We start from the raw sequence: 18,976 nt of genomic DNA on the forward strand, positions 1-18,976 counted from the left end.
CTTTGGCTGCAAACCAGATGCATGCTCTAATCACGTCGGCTCACAGAAGGGCACATGTGGTGCTTGGGACAGTGTGTGGCTTTCACAAGCAGGCCTGAGCTCCAGCCCTGCCACCTTCTCTTCCTGTGGCCTGAAGCATAGATTAATAAGAGTTAAAATGGCCTTAGGCCATTTACATGGCCTTGCACATCAGCTGTGAGGCTGGAGCCTTGGGTGTGCCCAGCATGGTGCCCACTGACTCTGAGAGCCTGAGGGTGGCACGTCACCTCGGGGGCCATTGGGAGCCCTGGACGCTGTCACCTCTCCTCCCTCGGAAGCAGCCATGGGGCAGAGGGTGGGAGCTGTTGCCTTGGGACCAGCTAAACACCTCTTGGGGAAAAGTATCTCCGGCCACTCAAAGCAGCCTCATCACTTCCTCCCTGGAGGAGCTCGGCAGCAGACGGGGGTCACAGGCGTGGAACTTCCCACTTTGTTTCAGGACAGCCAGCAGCACGTCCCTCCCTTCCTCTGGGTTTGTAGTTGTTTGTTTGAACTTGAGACTTCCTGAGGCCTGGAAGGTGTTTTTGGCTTGCTCCATAAGGCAAGGGGTCCAGCCCACGAATCCCCCCCCCCCCCGCCCTGTCTGAGGAAGGAAAGGCCCAGAACTTGTACACAGCGGGGCAGGCGCGGCAGCCGGGTCTCTCGGCACCACGGCATTGTCTGCCTGCTCTTCCCGGCGTGCAGGGCGGTGGTGGCTCGGGCCAGGCTCTGGGAGGCCAGGCCTGGGGCGAGGACGGCTGAGGGCTCCGGGAGGCCAGGTGCTCCGAGGAGGTGGCTCAACCCTCTTGGGTTCTTTCTTGTGACTTGGTGAAGCCCAGAGTCATCAGAGTCCTGAGCACCTGCCTCTCGTGACCATGCAGCACCCACCCGGCTTTTAGCTGTCCCCGCAGAGACCCGAAGGCTGTGTCTCCAGCATCAGGGGTCGCCTGTGGTCCCTGCGTGAAGAACCAGAGCTGTGTCCGCTTTGTAGCAGCCTTCGTGACAGGGCGGCTCGATGGCCGAGAAGGGAGCATCCCGGGGGACCCTGCGGCGGCTGTGGTCGCTGCCCAGGAGGCGCCGGGGAACTGCAGGGCGCTCGAGGCCAGGTGAGATGCAACGGGGTCGCGAGGCATGGGGGCAGGTGCGGTGTCCCCTCTGCAGGTGTCCTCTTAGTGGGCAGGCACCTCCCTAGGGTATTTCTCTCCCCACTTGACCAGCAAAACCTGTGCAGCTTGGAGACTTTTTAAAAAGGTGGAGATGACTGCTAGGCATCCCGCTCCAGGTCTGTGGGTCCAATTTTCTTTGTTCGTCTTGGGGTCGGCCCCATCCTGCAGTTCTGGAACCTGGGCGTAGGAATTTCTGCTCCGATTGGAAAGACGAGCGGACTCGAAGTGAGGGAAGCGGCGGTAGCGGGTTTAATGAGGCTCCCCTGGGCACACGCGGTCTGTGGGCAGCTGGGTGTCCTTTGCGTCACAAGAGGTGTGTTTTGGGGGGATGAGGGCGCAGAGCTGTTGCAGACGCGGCCCAGGCCAGGTGGACCAACAATGCAGGCTCGAAGTGCCACACACACAGGAGCTCAGGCTGCCCAGGCCCCTCTCAGCCATTCAGGAACAGCAGGAACAGCCCGATGGCACAGCCTAAATTCTCACAAGTCACAACCAGTGCTTTTGTTAACTTCAGAGGAGCAAGGGCATTCTGCTGGCTTGAGGGAGAAAGGAACTTTTCTGATTTCCGCTCCCTCCTGCCCTTTCCTCGGTCTGGCGACCTGGAACCACGGCGGGCTGTGGAACGTGGGCAGATGTTGGCTGGAGCCAGCCCCCTGCCCTGCTTTGACCTGGCTCCCCATGGGGTTTGGGAGCGTTTCTTTCAGGGATGGGTGGGCGGCGGCCGGGCATTGGCAGGCGAGCGTCAGGGAGAGGAAAGGGAGGCAGCACACACATCCAGATGGTGCCTGACTGCCCTGGGACCGAGTGGCGCTGGCCAGGAGGGGCACCACGCGCGGGACAGCCTCTCGGGCTGCCGCCTTGCCCTTTCCCCCGCCTCGGGCATGGACAGAGCCTGTCACACTGAGGAGGACTGTGTCACTTGCTGCTGGTCAGCTAAGTGTACGCTGTGTGGGTGCAAGTACCCCAGGGCCAAAATAACAGATCCCAGTCTCCCTCCGACTCCACTGACATCCACCCCAGCACGGTGCGAGGGAGGCAGCCAGGGGCCGTGCATGAATCCCGCACACGCCAGGGTGACCGGAGCTCCATTCACGCCCCACCACCCTCTGAAAGCTGAAGTCATAAGACCCTGGACGTGAGCACAGCGGGGGCTTGGAGACGGGGACCCCGAGACATCTCCTTCCTGTGCAGTGGGGACCTGAGGCGTCCCCTTCCTGTGCCTGAGAACCCCTGAGACATCTCCTCACTGTACATAGGGACCCCCGAGATGTCTCCACACTGCACTGGGTACCACCCTGTTCCTTGTGGGAGCAGGAGAACGCAGGAGCCACAGTGAACTTGTCCCCGTAGCTTTCACAGCAACAGGGGCCCCTCTGCGGTGGCAGCAGCAGGAGACAAGGCGATGAGTGTCATCGGCTGTGAATTCTGCGGTGCTCTGGTCCCCTGTGAAGACACTGACCATGACGTTCACACTCACTGAGCCACGTCCTGCCCTTGGCTGGAATGTGAGGGCGGTGAGGCACCCCCATCCTGTAAGGAAGTGTGCACCGAGCCCTGGTCCATGGCATCTGAGTGGAGCGGCCCCCACGGCACAGATCACCTGGGTATAGTGAGAGGCAGACCCTGGGTCCCTGGGCCTGTGAGCCTGAGACTGGGTGACCACCAGCTCCCGGCAGGGTCCACACCCCGAGGCACAGGCAGGGGGACGCACGGCCTCTGTGTGGGGCCTCCTCCTCCAGGCCGGGCGGTGCAGGTGCGGCTCAGAGCCCAGTGCCCTCTGCCTCCCATCGCCTGGGCTGCCAGTGTGACCTGCCCGGCATGGGCGCCTGGGGACTGAGCCTTGTCCGGCCCCCTCCCAGCCCTGGCTGTCTCCCTCGGCAGGAGCTCGGCACCGCGCAGGTTTTCTTCCCAGGATGTGTGTCTCTGATTGGAAGGTGGAGGAGTCACAGACGCCCCTTTGTGTTTCCAGGTCTGGACTGGGCAGGCCCCTGCCGGGGCTGGGGGAACATGCTCAACTCGCGTTGGACCTGAAGGTTGTGGGGAACCAGCCCCGGAGTGCAGCGGTGGAGGCCATGTCTGAGGGGTCAGGCAGGGGGGGCCCCAGCAGAAAGCGTGGGGCCGACGAGGGGTACCAAGGGACAAGAGCTCAGGAGCTTTGGAAAGAGGTCTAGGGGCCTAGTGGGCTCCAAGGAGGGCAGAGAAGCCCCACATGCTTCTAGCAATAGGGGCTGTGCCCACCTCGTGAAGGGGATTTCTGGGCTGGGGACGAACGCACAGGATGTGGAGGGGTAGGAAGGGCAGGTGACAGAGGTTTTTTCCAAGATGTTGGCCATGCAGTGGAGAGGAGTGGACTCTGGGCCAAGGGTGGCCGCGTCCATGGGGCCTGGAGCCTGCAGACTGCAGGAAACCACGGAGTGGTGGCAGCAGGGGACCCAGGGATGGAGTGAGCCCCGGCTCTGTGGTGGGCGGCCGGGGGCATCTCCCAAAGGCTCTGCCCCCTCTGTCCATCAGGTGGGAGTTGCGGCAGACGGGGAGTCAGGGGGGCCTCCTGTGGAGGAGGGTGTGTGCCACGGAAGGCTGCTGAGCCCTCATTGTGTCTGGTAGGAGCAGGGGTCACAGCTGTGTCGAGAGGCCTGCCCTCGTGTGCTGTGGGAGGGAGAGGCATGGTTGCGGGGAGCTGGACCCTCAGGACAGGGTGAGCTGTCCCAGCAGTGGCTGAGCCTGTGCTGCATAAGGGGCTTGGCGTGATGTCTGCGATCGTGTCTGTGGTTGGAAGTGACGTCTGGGCTGGAACTGACACCCAGTTGGAGCCGTGACAAAGGACAGGATGATCAGGGAAATCGCAGAGAACAAGGGCAAGGATGGAAGCTTGAGGGGCGCCGTGGTGTGGAGGGGGTGCGGGTGGAAGAACCCTCAGGAGCTGGGCTGGGGCTGGGGCACAGCTCGTCCCCGAGTCTGTGGTGGTGACTCTGAGGCGGCGCTGGTTCTGGTGAGGAGGTTGGGGAAAGCACTTCCTGATGCGTTTGGGCGTGGAAAGTGGTGGGGGCAGCCAGGCCGGTTCAGTGCAAGGCCGGAGGTGAGGTTCAGGTGCGGCCCACAGGCTGTGGCAGGGATGCAGCACTCAGCAGGTGCCTCAGGGTTTGTTGGAGGTGAGGGGGTAGCAGGGCCCCTCACACAGGTCTAGGGTTGCACGTTCATGGCAGCTGGGTAGGGACGGGAAGCTCCAATAAGATCCACCATGGGATTTTTCACCAGAAACTCCTAGAAGTTAATTCTGTGTTGTGAGAATAAAAAAGTTAAGATGCCTTTGGCTTCCCGGCCGGGCGCGGTGGCTCACACCTGTAATCGCAGCACTTTGGGAGGCCGAGACGGGTGGATCACGAGGTCAGGAGATTGAGACCATCCTGGCTAACACGGTGAAACCCCGTCTCTACTAAAAAATACAAAAAAACTAGCCGGGTGAGGTGGCGGCGCCTGTAGTCCCAGCTACTCGGGAGGCTGAGGCAGGAGAAGGGCGTAAACCTGGGAGGCGGAGCTTGCAGTGAGCTGAGATCCGGCCACTGCACTCCAGCCTGGGAGACAGAGCGAGATTCCGTCTCAAAAAAAAAAAAAAAAAAAAAAAGATGCCTTTGGCTTCCCATCTGCTGGGGAGCGTGCCCAGTGGCACGGCGGAAACCCAGGCCGGACCTCACAATTGCAGGATGAGCCTGCTCCCTTCTGTCCAGCAGGCGGCCTTCTCCGGGCATCGCCCTGCACCTCGACGGGCCCAGCGGGGCTTGAGTCAAGCCCCGTAAATGCAGCGCCCGACATCTGAGGGCCGCCACGCTGCGGGTTCCCATCTCCACAGCCCGTGGCGCTGGGCAAGGCAGAGCCTTAGGCGGAGACAGGGAGCCGGGAGGAGTGTCGGATGCCTGTGGCCTCTTTACAGCTCCGTGGCCTGCCTTATCTCGCCGGCTCTGCCCTTGGTAATCAGGATGTGAGGCGGGTGACGGACACTTGAGTGCTCGTGACATATTGTGGCCCTGGGGAAACGTGGCGTCTGCAGCCTCCTGGGCCTTCCCTTCTGCCTGGCTCCCTCCTCCTCCACCCGCCCACCTGTGTGCCTGGGTCAGGCTGGCTTCTGCATCTCCGAGGACAGCCCTCTCCCCGCGCTGCCGCTGTTTTCCTTGGGTTGAGCACTGAACAAAGCCCCTTTGGGTTAGGAGGCAGGCGGACTTCCACCCCACATGGAGGAGCAGCCTCCGCTGCCCGGAAGAGACGGTGCTGGCAGAAAATGTAGCTGCAGGTGGCGACTTTCTGATAACCAGGAGGGGAAGTTGTCCTTTTACTGAGTGGAGGTTGGGGCCGGTGCTGAGGTTGTCCGCCTCCCCTCTGTCCTGCACGGCCTGGTGGGGAGATACCACCACACTGCAGAGAGAGCAGCACCCTCGCTGGGTGCCAGATCTGCCGGGGTCCACCTGTGCTGCTCTGCCCTGGGGTATTCGGAGCTGAGTTCCAATTAAGCCAAGAAAAACAGATTGTTTTACTTAGAATTGAGAAATTCTCCTCCTTTTTTTTTTTTGGAGATGGAGTCTCACTCTGTCACCCAGGCTGGAGTGCAGTGGCGTGATCTTGGCTCACGGCAACCCTGCCTCCTGGGTTCAAGTGATTCTCCTGCCTCAGCCTCCTGAGTAGCTGGAATTACAGGTGTATGCCACCACACCTGGCTAATTTGTTTTTTATATTTTTAGTAGAGATGGAGTTTCACCATGTTGGCCAGGCTGATCTCGAACTCCTGACCTCATGTGATCCACCCACCTCAGCCTCCCAAAGTGCTGGGACTACAGGCGTGAGCCACCGCGCCTGGCCTAGAAATTCTCTTCCTAAAACGTGTTCGAGATTGGCACAGGAAGTTTTAAACAGAATCAGCATTCACCGTAAGCAGCAGATAAATACATTTGAGGCACCCGGGGTGAGTGATCTCAGCTAAACTCCCCTTTAAGCTTCCTGGTAGTGCGTGCAAAAAGGAAAACATTTGGATCTAAGATCATGCACAAAGAAAAGCTGTTCTGGGAGGAACCAATTCCTCCGCGATCGCACTCAGCTCCCTCGAGGGAAAGCTGGAAGGGGAGAGGGCGTCAGGATGCGGGTGCTGGTGTCTCTGTGCGGCTCATCCTCCTTCAGGGACCCCTCTGCTTCTGTCCATCCCTCAAACTGCCAGTCGTGTCAGCATCTGGGGCCGTGATCAGATGGAGGAAGACTGGCAAGCAGTCACCTCCGACAGGACTCCCTGGCTCAGTCTCCCCGGGAATATGCTGCTCCCCAGGCACAATGGAAAACGTGCTGCGTGTCATCTTCCGGCTGCCTGTTTAAAGCAAGGGAGGCCACGCCCCCAGCGGGGGCGCCGGGACCCAAGGCGAGAATAGCTCAGGTTTGTGCCTTTTTCCGGAAGTCCCCCCTTGGGCGGGCGCAGTGTGTCGCCTGGACCTGCGTGTAAACATCAGGGCGGACCAGGAATCGGCCTCCAGGAGGGTAATTACCTGGCGTACTCCGTCCCAGGTAGTGGGTAAAATGAAAGTAAAAAGCCAACTGGTCCCTTATGCAGATTTTAGGGGACAAAGTTCAGCATAGAAAGGTCCTGTTACAAGGAGAGGGTTGTGGGAGCCCAGGGCAGCACGCGTCCTCCCTGGCATCTGATCCTTGCCATGGGGGACGGAAAGCCTGTCCAGATTTCCGTGGCGGAAATGAAAAGCTACTACCTGTATTCTGAGTGGTGCTCCTGGCTGCTATCCATGGCTGAGGGTGAGTCTCCTGGTTCCCCGTGAGTCCCTCGCAGGTGGCGTGCTCAGAGCAGTAGAGGCGGCCTCTGGGTGAGGCGGCGTGGAGGTGCCCTCTGTGGATGCCCCATGATCCACAGGGCACATGCAGTCTGTGTCCCCTGTGGAATTTGCAGTAGCTCAGGGAGTGGGGACGAGGAGCAAATGAGCTTTTCACCCTAAAGTTATCCTTTGACCCTAATTTGTGTCACAGCTACCAAAACCAAATAAGCTCCCTTTGTCTGGCAAGCCTAAGCCTCACACCACTGTGCAAACAGCTGGGGGCTCAGCCTGCACCAGGCTGCCCCACGTCCTGAGAGCTCTGATGTCCAGCGGCCGCGGCTGCAGGTGCAGGACAAAGCCGAGGCCATGACCGAACGCTTTGCCGTCCCCTTGACCATGGGACACCTGGTGATATGCCTGAGGATTGGCCCTGGCACACTGAAGCCCGGTTTATGCAGAGCTGCCCGTGGTCAGCCGTGCAGGGAGCTGTGAGTCCCGGCCACTCTTCCCGTCCCGTGGTCAGTGAGCCCCCGGGGCCATGCGTGGGGCTGAGCAGGTCTCCTGCCTCAGAAGGCATTTCCTTCATTCAACCTTGAAATCCAGAAAATGCCCTGGAATGAGGGAGGGCTCGCCCCTTCACTGGCTGAATGCCATCTGTGTGTCTGCCTGGCATGACCTGCGTTCGGGGTCTGATCCTGGCTGTGAAGACATGGCCTCCATGAGGATGGGGCCGCAGATGGATGCCGTGTGGTGGTTTCCCGGGGCCCAGAGTGCTAAGTCCTTGTCCTCAGAGTCGCAGCTCTGCTGTTTATCAAACTGCATCCACTCTCTTCTGAACTCACCCGTTCTGCAGATGAGGAGAGTCGGAAGGTCACGGAGAGAAATGCTGAGTATCACAGGGTTGTCAGAGCGTCCCGCGGACGGTGCGGGAGGACACAGCAGGAGCTTAGTAGACGGCAGCACCACCACCCATTCACACCTGGGCTCCCCCAAACCTCCCACCTCCCCACGGTCCCGCTGCCCTCGGAGGACCCACCGCGCAGGGGTGTTTAGGACGGTGGCGGCACTCCCGAGACCACAGGCAGGTCTCTGAGGACACGCGGTCTCCTGGGCCCGCTGGTTAGGACAGAAACGCAGGAGCCACGCAGAGTCTCTGTGACACTGGGGACCCCCTGAGGGAGGGAAGCCCCATTGGAGGGTCTGCTGGGCGGGGCCTGCCTGTGGGTGGACACTGGGCTGAGGGTGCCAACCCCGCCACGGGGCCTCAGTCCTGCTATAGCCAGGTCTGTGCTGCGCCCTCACTCCCCTGCCCGCCTCACAGACCGTGGTGCGCTCCCCCGAAGCGGAGTGTACACTGCACTCTGCCAGGGCCGTCTAGGGCTCTCTCAGGACTGTGGGGATGCCACAATGGATGGACAACATGCAGTTACGTTTGACAAGAAAACGAGCCGGTGTCCTGCCTAAGGCTCTAGGGAGGCTTCAGGTGGGACTGGGAGCCAGCGCCAGAGCTGGAGCACGAGGTCACAGGGCCACAGCCACCCTGGGCTGCCGCGTTTCCATCTCGGTGGGTCCTTTCACGCCGATGGCACCCAGTGAACTCAGTCAGTGGGGCTGCCTTTCCCTGACGCCGTCCCTTCACCTGGCTGCAGGGCCGCAGACAGCAAGGGCCGCAGGGCCGCTGCAGCTTGTTCAGGTTCAGGTTGATGGGGTCCCAGAAGGCATCTCCCTCACCTGCCCCTTCCAGTGCTTTTCCAAAATTTTGTTGTCTGCAGCCACGCGGAGGGTGGTGTGGGCCTGGAGCACCTGCAGCCCCAGTGGGGGGCGGGGACCTTGTAGACGCAGCCCAGGGCTCGTTGTCTGCCCCCTGATCTGCCCAGCACAAGTTCAGCACCAGCACCCATTTATCTTTTTCCTCTCTTGCTTTTCACTCACTGCTCAGACTCCCCTCCTCAGACAAATTAAAACCACGTCAGAGTGGCCTAGCAGGGGAAGCAGAGCTGGCCTTCTGCAGCCTCACACTTGAGTCCTGGAGTTCAGAGATTTTAGCTGCTCTGCCCAAAACGGTCTAGCAGACTAAGGAGGGGGCCGGGTGTGAGGTCTCGGCCTGCGCTGCACGTGACGTTTTCACTTCCATGGTGGTGGCAGAGGAAAGGGAAGTCCTCTGTGCTGTGGGTTGCTGGTCTTTGCACGGTGGTGAGAGGGTTGGCCGCTGGGCTCCCTTGCCCCCATCCTGCCTCCCATCCCTGTCCAGGGCCTGGAAGGGGCCAGTGTGTCTGGAAAGTGTGAAGTCCGGCAGGGGTGTGGGAAGTACCCACGGGCACCATGGCTGTGGGCGGACACAGGTGGGATCGTCCCCCTCGTCACAGGAGACCTGTGAGAGAAATGACCAGGACGGACCCCGCCCAGCCCATGAGGGGACAGCCTCACCCAAGCAACACACCCATTGTCACAGTTACTTGGAATCCGGCTGTATATTTTTGTTCTTCAGAGTCGGGGAACGGGGCTGGGAATCAGAAGACTGCTCTGAATACACAGCGTGTTTAGAAGAAAGTCACAGGGTCGGGCTGCGGGGCGAGGAAGCCTCCTTTTGGAGGTGCAGACGCCACTCGTCTTGGGGCTGAGACCAGGAGTTTGCGCCAATCCGAAGGGAAGGCAACGGCGTCTGTGGCAGCGCACGTGCACCCACCGTGTGTGGTGGCGCGGCTGCCTCTGCCCGGGATGCACGATGCTCTCTGTGGTCGTCTACTGCTTTTTTTTTTTTTAATTCTACATGGTGAGCCGAAAAGGTTGTTAAGCACCTTTGGGGTCCAGCCCTGCCACGATAAGAACGTATTTCTAAAAGAGCGGAAAGCAAAGTGGTGGAGAAGGCCAGCACTTGCCTGGTGTGGGGAGCAGGGCCTGGGCACATGAACCTTTCCCTGCGGAGCTGGTGCCTGTGTGTGCACAGGTGTGGTGCGTTTTAATCCTCGGCAGCTCTGTGTGGCCTGGAGGGACGCGTCTGTGCTGAGCAGGGGATGGAGCTGCCACACGGAGTCCTCCCTGAGGTCTTAGACTCCATGCGAGTTCAGTGATGTTTTCTTTTTTAATTTGCCAATCTCTTAAACCAGCAGTCCCCAGCCTTTCTGGCACCAGGGACCAGTTTCATGGAAGATAACTTTTCCACGGACCAGGGGTAGGGATGGTTTCAGGGTGAAACTGTTCTACCTCAGATCATCAGGCATTAGATTCTCATAAGAAGCCCACAGCCTAGATCCCTCGAATGCACAGTTCACGGTAGGGTTCGCTCCTAGGAGAATCAAACGCCGCTGCTGATCTGACAGGAGGTGGAGCTCAGGCAGTCCTCACTCACCCGCCGCTCACCTCCTGCTCACCCCGTGCTCACTCACCCGCCGCTCACCTCCTGCTCACCCCCTGCTCACTCACCCACCACTCACCTCCTGCTGTGCGGCCCGACCAGTACCGGTCTGTGACCCGGGGCTTGGAGATCCCTGTGTTAAACCATTCAGATTTGTGGGAACCTTGTCTTTCCTTAAAGCACAGGAACTACCGTGAAGTTCCTACCCTTCGTCACTTTCTTATGTTTAAAGTCCCCTGGAACTTACAGAATGTGGCGGCTACACCAGGTCCAGCCACGTCGTAGGATATTTGTTCCAAACCCTGCAGTGTCAGGTAAGTTCGGGGACAGGAGACCACTTTGTCTTCATCCCAGAGAAGTCTGTTTTTTCAAGGACAAAGTAAAGAGTGTGCTAAGCAAACCCAACGCAAGTGCTTATTCCAAATGCGGTGCCTTAAGAAGTGTGACATAATAAACCACCCAGTGGCCGAGGCAGGGAGCGGCGGCTGGCAGAGACCCTCACACAGGTTCGTCAGAATCACGTGGCGGGGTCTGCTCTTGCAAGGAGATCTCTACTTTCCACGATTGCCAAGAGGAGTTCAGAGGACTTTCCGTGACTTCTATGTACAGGCACGAATTTTCAGAAAACCAAACTGTTTTCTGTGTGGAGCTAAGAACAAATGAATTAGCAGAAGATGACAACGGCCCAAGGGGTGCTTTTCTTCATCCCTTCCTTCTTCGCTTACTTGGGAAGTGTGTGCCCAGTGTCTGCTCTGTGCCAGGCCAGGCCCAATGCTGCAGGGAAAGCAAAGAATCAGCCCCTGTTCTCTAAACAACGGGCAGGGATGACCTGGGGTAAGGAGAACTGGCGTGTTTATCAGCTTTGAGGAGAGTGCAGCTGGCTGCACGCGCTCCCGAAAACCCGCGGCCGCCTCCCCTGAGCCGCCACCCCGCAGCCATGTGACAGTAAACTAGGTCTGTGCTGGCACATCGTTGCCACAGAGACAAAAACAAAGCAAGCCTGCTCGGCCTCCGCCACCTGGCTCTGCACCTGGGGCTCTGCACCTGCGTCCAGCTGCTCTGTGGGGCCTGCAGGAGGGGACGGGACGGGAGCTTTCCTTCCAGGAAGCAGAGCCTCAGCTGAACCTGAGTGTGGCCATGACACTGCGCTCACAGAGGCTCTCTGCGAAATCCGGCCGCCTGCTACCTGCTTCTGTTAACTTTGTACACGTTGTGTGGGACTTGATTCGCTGGTTTTGGGGGGCATCTCCCGGGACCTGATTCGCTGTGTTTTGGGGGGCGTCTCCCAGAACCTGATTCGCTGTATTTTGGGGGGCGTCTCCCAGGACCTGAATCACTGTGTTTTGGGGGGTGTCTCCCAGGACCTGATTTGCTGTGTTTTGGGGGGTATCTCACAGGACCTGATTTGCTATGTTTTGGGGGGGCGTCTCCCAGGACCTGATTCACTGTGTTTTGGGGGGTGTCTCTCAGGATACGAACACCTTTCAGACACATTCTCCAGTTACAGTACTCATTCCACAAGGAAATAACAGCAGATTTTTAAAGTGTGACTTCTTTAGAACATTGGAAATTTTATTAGAAGTTGCTAAGTATTTCAAAAATCTATCAGAAGTTTGCAAATGATTCGATAAAAAAAGACCCTCAAGATGGCAGCTCAGGATGCACTGAAATTTGCTTTTTTTGAGAGTATTTGGCGTTTGCTGTTTGTGACCCGATTTTCATGCCCTGCAGCAGACTGTGCTACCTGGCCAGGAAAGGGGCCCATTTGCTTAGAGCCAGGAGCCCTTCCCTGCAGGCTAAGTTACCGGAAGTCATGTCTGGCAGGGCGGGATTTGGCTGGTTCTGGTTTCAACCACAGCCGACTCCACAGGGCTTGGCCTATGTGGTATTCTGCCCACAAGAACAATTTATTGTTAAAAGCACCTGTCTTACCCTCCCTAGTGATCTCACTGTATTTAAAATATTTATTTAAACAAGGCAAGTATTCCCGTTTTATTACAGGTTGAGTGCCCCAATTGGAAAATCCAAAATACTCCAAAACCTGAAACTTTTGAGCTCCGACATGATGTCACAGGTGGAAAATCCATACCTGACCCCACAATAGGTCACAGTCAAAACTTACTTCATGCACAAAATTAAAATGTTGTATAAAATTACCTTCAAGCTTCATGTATGAGGTGTGTGTGAAACATAAATGAATTTCGTGTCTAGACTCGGGTCACATACCAAATGTCTCATTATGTATATGCAAATAGTCCAAACTGAAAAAAATCCAAAATCCGAAACATTTCTGGCCTTAAGCATTTCGGATACGGGATACCCAGCCTGTAGGAGATACTTGGCCATGTTTAGTGGGAGCCAATGGATGTGTATTTGAGAATCTGCCTAAACCTGGACCGTGCTTCCTGATGCCATGAGGCCCGGTTGGAATTTGCCCTACTTCCCCATCTCAGGGAGGGCGGTAGGCGGGGAAGCTGTGTTCCTGTGGGGAGAGCCACCGCCTGCCCAGGGCGCTCCAGACGTTCCTGCCGTGCATCTGTGGTGGCCACTTCTCATCCTCAGGGCTGCACGTCTATTCCTTGGGAGTGGATTAGGGAAATAAGTGTGGCCTGTAGGGAGCTGAGTTTGAAGCAGTGAGCTGGGCCCACTGAATAATGACGTGGAAGCTTCTCAGCCTGGTCTCGTTTTTGTGAAATGGATACCGAATATTCTAGGTGGGGAAAGGTGGAACTTGGCACTTACATAACTTACCCTTCTCCCCTTAGTGTTTCATAGCCAATCATTTTTATTGCATTAGGCCTCCTATACTGTACATCTACAGAATATCGGAAACACTGAAAAGTTCACCTCAGTTCTGGCTTTAAAAGCACTGACTTTCCCATTTTATTTGAGCTGGGAACAAAGAAAATACTTCTCAGCGATGTGTGTTCATCTCGTAAGGGTGTCTACACTGAGTCAGACCCTGGTGCAAACCCCAAGATACTTACAGTGGCAGTCCCGGCTCAGTCTCTGCCAAATGTGTGCAGGCATCAGGCATGAGTCCATGGGCCGCTGGGGTGAGGAGAAGCTCCCGCCTCTGCAGCAAGGTGGCTTTTAAGCCAGAGGTTACGACGCGCTCTGCCGCCGAGGGAGAGGTGGCGTGGGGCATGGGGAGGCCACAGAGAGGTTGTGCTGACAGAGGCTGGGGGAGGATCTGGTGATGGAGACAGGGATGGCACAGCCCCGGTAAAGCCACATGATGTCTTCTTGTGAACATGGCGGCAGGGGAGCGCCGGGCATGCAACACGGACATGGCGGGTATTCCAGGATGCCCCAGGGCAGAGGCTCGGGGGGCAGTGTGGGCTGACCTGAGGGGTCTGGTGTCAACACCGGTTCAGGAATTTGACTGTTAACCACAGAGACCGCCAGGAGGGTTTTCAGCAGAGATGTGAAATGAGACTCCGCTTTCGGCAAGGAAATCAGTGAGCAGGTGGCAGTCGGGAGGGACTGCATGGAAACAAGTGGCTTAGGACCATCCTAGTTGTTCAGACGTCGGATGAGGCTCCAGGATCCGAACCACAGAAGTGGCAGTGGGAGGGGAGGGGGAGAGTGCCTGGAGAGAGGTTTCGGGGCAGGAGGGACGGGGCTTAGGGATGTTTCTTGGAGAGAAGAAGCGAGAGGTCATCGTCAATGGCCCCACAATGTCGGGTTTGGAATTTGGGGTGGACGGTGGTGCCATTGGTCAAGACAGACTTCAGAGGGAGTGGTTAGGTGATCCCGTCCCATTTCAGAACCAGAAGTGGCTGTGTGAGCTGGGAATGGGGTTCTGAGTGAGGATGACACCACAGATACCTTGGAGATCTGCCTCCAGTTAAGAGACATGCTTGCCTCCTGGGTAGGATTTTCCCCTCCCTTAGATCGGGAGGCGAAGAAAGACAGCGAGGAGATCCACAGCTCGATTTTTTTTTCAAATAAAAGGCACAATCAAAACAGCAGCAAACACACCTTCATTTTAAAGAGAGCAGAAGAGGGGTGGGGTGGGAGGGCAGTACCCAGGACAGGGTCCCAGCAGACCCTCCGCCTTCGTCTTTTTCCTGATTAAAAAAAGCACCTTCATGCCGGCCGGGGGGCGGGGCGCGTGGGACGCCAAGCTGACGTCACCGTCTGTGCCCGTGACTCAGGCAAGGTTGTGGCTGCCGGCGGGGCGGGGCGCGGCGCGTGGGACGCCAACCTGACGTCACTGTCTGTGCTGGTGTCTCGGGCAGGGCCTGGCATGGCTGCCGGCGGAGCACGGTGCGTGGGACACCAATATGACGTCACTATGACGGTGTCTCGGGCAGGGCCTGGCGTGGCTGCCTGCGGGGCAGGGTGAGGTGTGTGCGATGCCAACATGACGTCACTGTCTGTGCCCGTGTCTCGGGCAGGGGCGTGGCTGCCGGTGGGGCGGGGCGGGGGGGGTGTGCGACGCCAACATGACGTCACTGTGCCGGTGTCTCGGGCAGCGGCTGGCGTGGCTGCCGGCGGAGCGCGGCGCGTGGGCGCCAAGCTGACGTCACGGTCTGTGCAGGTGTGTCGGGCAGGGGCTGGTGGGGGAGTTCCTCGTGAGTATCTGAGTTGAGTTTGTAAAAGTGTGTGAGAGCGGAGAAAATATTGGTGAAAATATTTTCAGACATTTGGATTCCCCTTTGGTGAGCTTTCTCGTTTCTTCCCGCTGGTCAGGAATGTGGCTGCTTGAACAGCTGGGCTCGGTGACCAATGTGCCCAGAGCCCGGAAGCCTGCGGTGAGGCCGCGGGATGTCCTTCATTCGGGGAGTAAATCAAGCCCCGAGGGTGGGGCATCCTCCCGGGCACACGCTCTCCTGCCTGGGGTCGCCGCTGTGGGCAGGACATCTGGGCCCCCCAAGCCGTCCCATCTGCGCTGGTCGGGTGAGTGAGTCGGAAAGGCCACCGAGGTTGGGGGCTGTGGAGCCAGCGGGCTGGGCTCAAACCCAGGCCTGCGCTTCCCCTGTGAGCCCAGGCAGCCCTCGACCCGTGTGTGGCTCGGTTTTACCCCCCAGAAAGGGGGAACAATGGCAGCGTCCTCGTGCGCTGGGCTGCCGCGACCGCCCCAGGTTCTGCTTCTGGACAGGCCCCGGGGTGCTTCCCTCCGTCCCCTCCTCTCCTGTCACCTTTCTACACGTGGTGCCGCATCCTCTGACCTGCATGGCGCTCACGTGTGTCTGCCCCTCCTGTGTTCTCCTCTCCAGGATCAGCTGTTTGGTGGCACACCGCTGTGTGGAGGCACTGTGCCCGTGCCCCGGGCTCAGCTCGTTTTACACACTTGCTCACGGAGGCTCAGGGTGTCTAGTGACTCTCTGAGGGCACGGAGCTCGTGTCAACCAGCAGAATGGGGACGTAGACCGGGGCTCGCTCTCGAGCCCGTCCGCCTCCTGAACACACCTGTTTGCTGAGCATATGATTAAAGAAAGAGGGTCCATTTGAGAGCTTAGGGCAGCACCCAGTATACCGTCAGCACTAAGCTGTGTGAGAGCTTAAGGCAACATCGAGTATACAGTTGGTACTCAGTACATGTTGGCACTGCAACTACTATCCTTGCTGCTGTGTGAACTGCTGGGTGCCAGTGTCTCGGGGCTGCCACTTCTGCCTCAGGAGAGCAGAGGGGAGCTGGCGGCTGAGGTGGGGTCGGTGGCAGGGTGAGCCTGTGGTGTTGCAGCTCCAAGGCCTGCTGGCCTGAAGAGTTACCCCTGGGCTGTGCCCCGCGTGGGACCGTGCAGGATGCAGGGCGGAGTGTGGCTTCTGGGGGTGGAGGTGGGGGCGGCTGGCATCCTGTCACTGAATCCTCCTTCCATAGGAATGGGGGGATGAGTGGGAGAGCAGATGGGGCCTCAGCTGTTCCTGCCCTCTCCCCTGGACTCTTCTCCTCTCCCTGTGGCATCAGATGGGTGGGATCTGACTTACCAGATGAGTGGGCAGGCATGGCCTGGAAGCCAGTTCAGTCCTAGGCATACCCACAGGAACCGACATCCCCACACTAAGCAGCACCTGGGGGCCACCAGGGAGTGATGCCGGGTGCAGCCTTTACATTCAACTGAAGCACAGTACGGCCCTGCCCTCGCCCATACCAGACTGGCCTTCACCAGATCCGAGCCTGGCGTTTTCTCCCCACATAGTCCCGAGTTCCCCTCCCAGGGCCCCATTTAGAGACCGCCCACTTTCTGTAAGCCACCAGACTCGTGCAGTCTCCAAGGCTGGCCCAGCCCGCGTCGTCTTCTAAGGACATCCTGTATCACAAAGGTAAATGACGTTTAAAATGTAGGCCAGGCTTGGTGGCGTGCATCTGTAATCCCAGGAAACTAAGGCGGGAGGACCGCTTGAGCCCCGGAGATCAGGGCTGCAGTGAGATTGTACCATTCCACTCCAGCCTGGGTGACAGAGCGAGGCCTTGCCTAGAAAAAAATAAAGAAAAGGTGTTGACTTTAGAGAGTTTTTGACAAAAGAATAGAAATGTTTCTGGTCCCTGCATCCAGCCAGCCGTAGAGACCCTGACACTCCAGGATGGGCCGTCCTGCCCTAGGCTGTGTGTGCAGCGGGCCTGGGACGGGCCAGGCTCGACCTGTGCTGTGATTTTCCACCCAGAAGATGGCGAATGTTTCCCACCACGTGGAACATCTGTTGGGGAAATGGTGTTCCAGAGTGGGCAGTGCCCTTCAGAGGCCTTCAGAGGCCCTGCATCTCCATCTTTTCTCCACGGCATCCTGTGACCGTGCTGCTCAGGTGTTCCCCACAGACCCAGGAATGCCCTTCTCAGATGCACCCAATGGTCCCGAGACTGTCCTCCTCAAATGGGTTCATGGCCCAGAATGGCGTCCAAGCTGCTGGTGAGCCCTGTGGGTGGAGACCTGGTGCCACCCCTCATCTCTCCTGAGTCCTGATGGTTGGCAGTGCTGCCCACAGCATCTGGACGGGGGCTGTGTTGTGTCGTCTGTGCCTGTGCACAGCTGAGCCCCTGCCTGGGATCCTCAGCTGCTTTCTCTGCCATTGCCACCCCCATGAAACTCCTGCACGGATCTGGACGCGCCCTGGCAGCCGCTGGGCCGGTCCCGCCCTCGCTGTCTCAGGTGTGGCCAGGCAGCTGCGGGAGCTGGGCCTGGGCAGGTGCTGCTGCCAGCCCTGGGCCTCCCTCGCCTGCACGGCTCTCCCAGCCGAGCGGCTGCTTCCCATGAACCGGGGGACTCTGAGATCATCTCATCTTCATGTCTCCGTCTGGGGAGAGCGACTTCCCAGCTCGGCGGCAGACCCAGAGCCCCAAATTCCCATCGAGAGCCTCAGGTGAGTCTTGAGACCAAGACCACTGTGGGTCTGGCCCAGGAAAACACGCTGCCCTCTCTCGGCTGCACTGAACCCAGGCAGCAGGTGCCGTCTGCGCTTCCAGGTTTGATGGGGGTGCTGCTGACGCCCCTGCGCAGGGTGGGGGCCGAGGAGCTGGCAGGCAGACTCTCGGAGCAGTGTTACACGGGCAGCTCCTGCAGATACCTGTGTAGACGTCCCTGTCACCCGGAGCCGGGACCCGTGCGTTTACGGCAGAGTCGGGGGCATGGACGTCGCTGACCCCTGCCCCGCGTCCACTGTCCCTTCAGCCCCAGCCAGCTGGTGAGCCGCACCCTCTGCGTCTGCTGCTACAGGGTGTTTTATTTGACTTAAGGTTTAGCTGTTTGCTTTGTGCAGCGGGTCCCACCCCACAGCCTCATGGCTCCAGACAGGGCTGACCAGGTTTGTAAGACGAAATTGTCCATCCGGGAGGAGGAGAAAGCAACTGCCCGTCCAGGTTGGCCACTCCACCCTCATCCATCACACCTGGTGCCGTCACCCCACAGCTCCTGGGGGTGGGAAGCGACCGTCACACCTGGTGCCGTCACCCCACAGCTCCTGGGGGTGGGAAGCGACCGTCACACCTGGTGCCGTCACGCCACAGCTCCTGGGGGTGGGCAGCGATCGGTCGAGTTCCTGCTGGACAAGGGCCCCAGGCCCCCTGGGCGTCCCCAAGGTGCAGGGCCCAGCGTGGTGAGGCTCATTGTTCAGATCTGCCGATCTGGGGCTGGCGTGTCTGGTTTCCTCTCCAGGCAGGGAGCTCCTTCCTGTTTAGCTGATCCCGACAGGGCAGGAATGGGCTCTTGGCCGAGGTGCTGGGCCTGCCCGCAGCAGCGGCTCCCTGAAGCCGGCACATCAGCTCTGTGCCCTGCGTGAGCCCATGTGTGCGGGGCCTTTGTGTTGCATTTCAGTGAGGGCCCCGGGGTCCATTGGGCGCCTGCTGGGCTTAAACTGCAGTGTTTGGGCCACTTTCCATCCTGTGTTCCGAACCCCCACACACAGCACAGCTCCTAGACACGCTCATTCATGTAATTTCTAGCTACATTTGTAAAGCACATACACACAAATAAAAGGTAAGGGCCAAATAAAGCATGAAGTCTCCTCACTGCTGTTCTTGGGAAGGCACAACTTAAATGTGTAACAAAGTTGGAAAGCAGCACACAAAAGATAACAACTAGAAACCCAGGGCCCTGGCGTGTCGGGGAAGGGGGAGCTCAGAGCCAGGCCAAGCGTGAGGAGGCTGCGAGCCATAGACCTGGCCGGGGCTGTTGGGAAAATGGGCTTCGGACATT

The 18,976-nt window shown here is 58.7% G+C and overlaps 2 protein-coding genes across 12 annotated transcripts in view; both read left to right on the plus strand.

Annotated features, from left to right (window-relative positions):
- Window positions 1-18,976, plus strand: part of MCF2L (MCF.2 cell line derived transforming sequence like) — a 206,896-nt gene that overhangs the window by 90,489 nt on the left and 97,431 nt on the right. Inside the window, exon 1 of one of the 11 annotated variants that reach the window (XM_077974075.1) lies at window positions 407-1,124. The exons of 7 other annotated variants lie outside the window; for them this stretch is intronic. In XM_077974075.1, coding sequence (XP_077830201.1) covers window positions 1,034-1,124 — 91 coding nt within the window. In that variant the 5' untranslated portion in view covers window positions 407-1,033. Of the gene's footprint in view, window positions 1-406; window positions 1,125-6,560; window positions 6,966-17,464; window positions 17,646-18,976 lie in introns of those variants that run through there. 3 more of the 11 variants (XM_077974080.1, XM_077974074.1, XM_077974077.1) reach the window with 3 other exon arrangements.
- On the plus strand, window positions 1,502-4,798 carry LOC106996652 (uncharacterized). Its single transcript, XM_077974104.1, has one exon. It carries the CDS (start codon window positions 1,646-1,648, stop codon window positions 2,321-2,323), a length of 678 nt encoding a protein of 225 aa, XP_077830230.1. The 5' UTR covers window positions 1,502-1,645; the 3' UTR covers window positions 2,324-4,798.

Source organism: Macaca mulatta, chromosome 17 (assembly GCF_049350105.2).
Source record: "Macaca mulatta isolate MMU2019108-1 chromosome 17, T2T-MMU8v2.0, whole genome shotgun sequence".
NCBI classification, from domain to species: Eukaryota; Metazoa; Chordata; class Mammalia; order Primates; family Cercopithecidae; genus Macaca; species Macaca mulatta.

What these genes read in the sequence shown, in the direction of transcription:
- LOC106996652 (XM_077974104.1), top strand. Translation starts at nt 1,646, where the DNA reads ATGGCACAGCCTAAATTCTCACAAGTCACAACCAGTGCTTTTGTTAAC.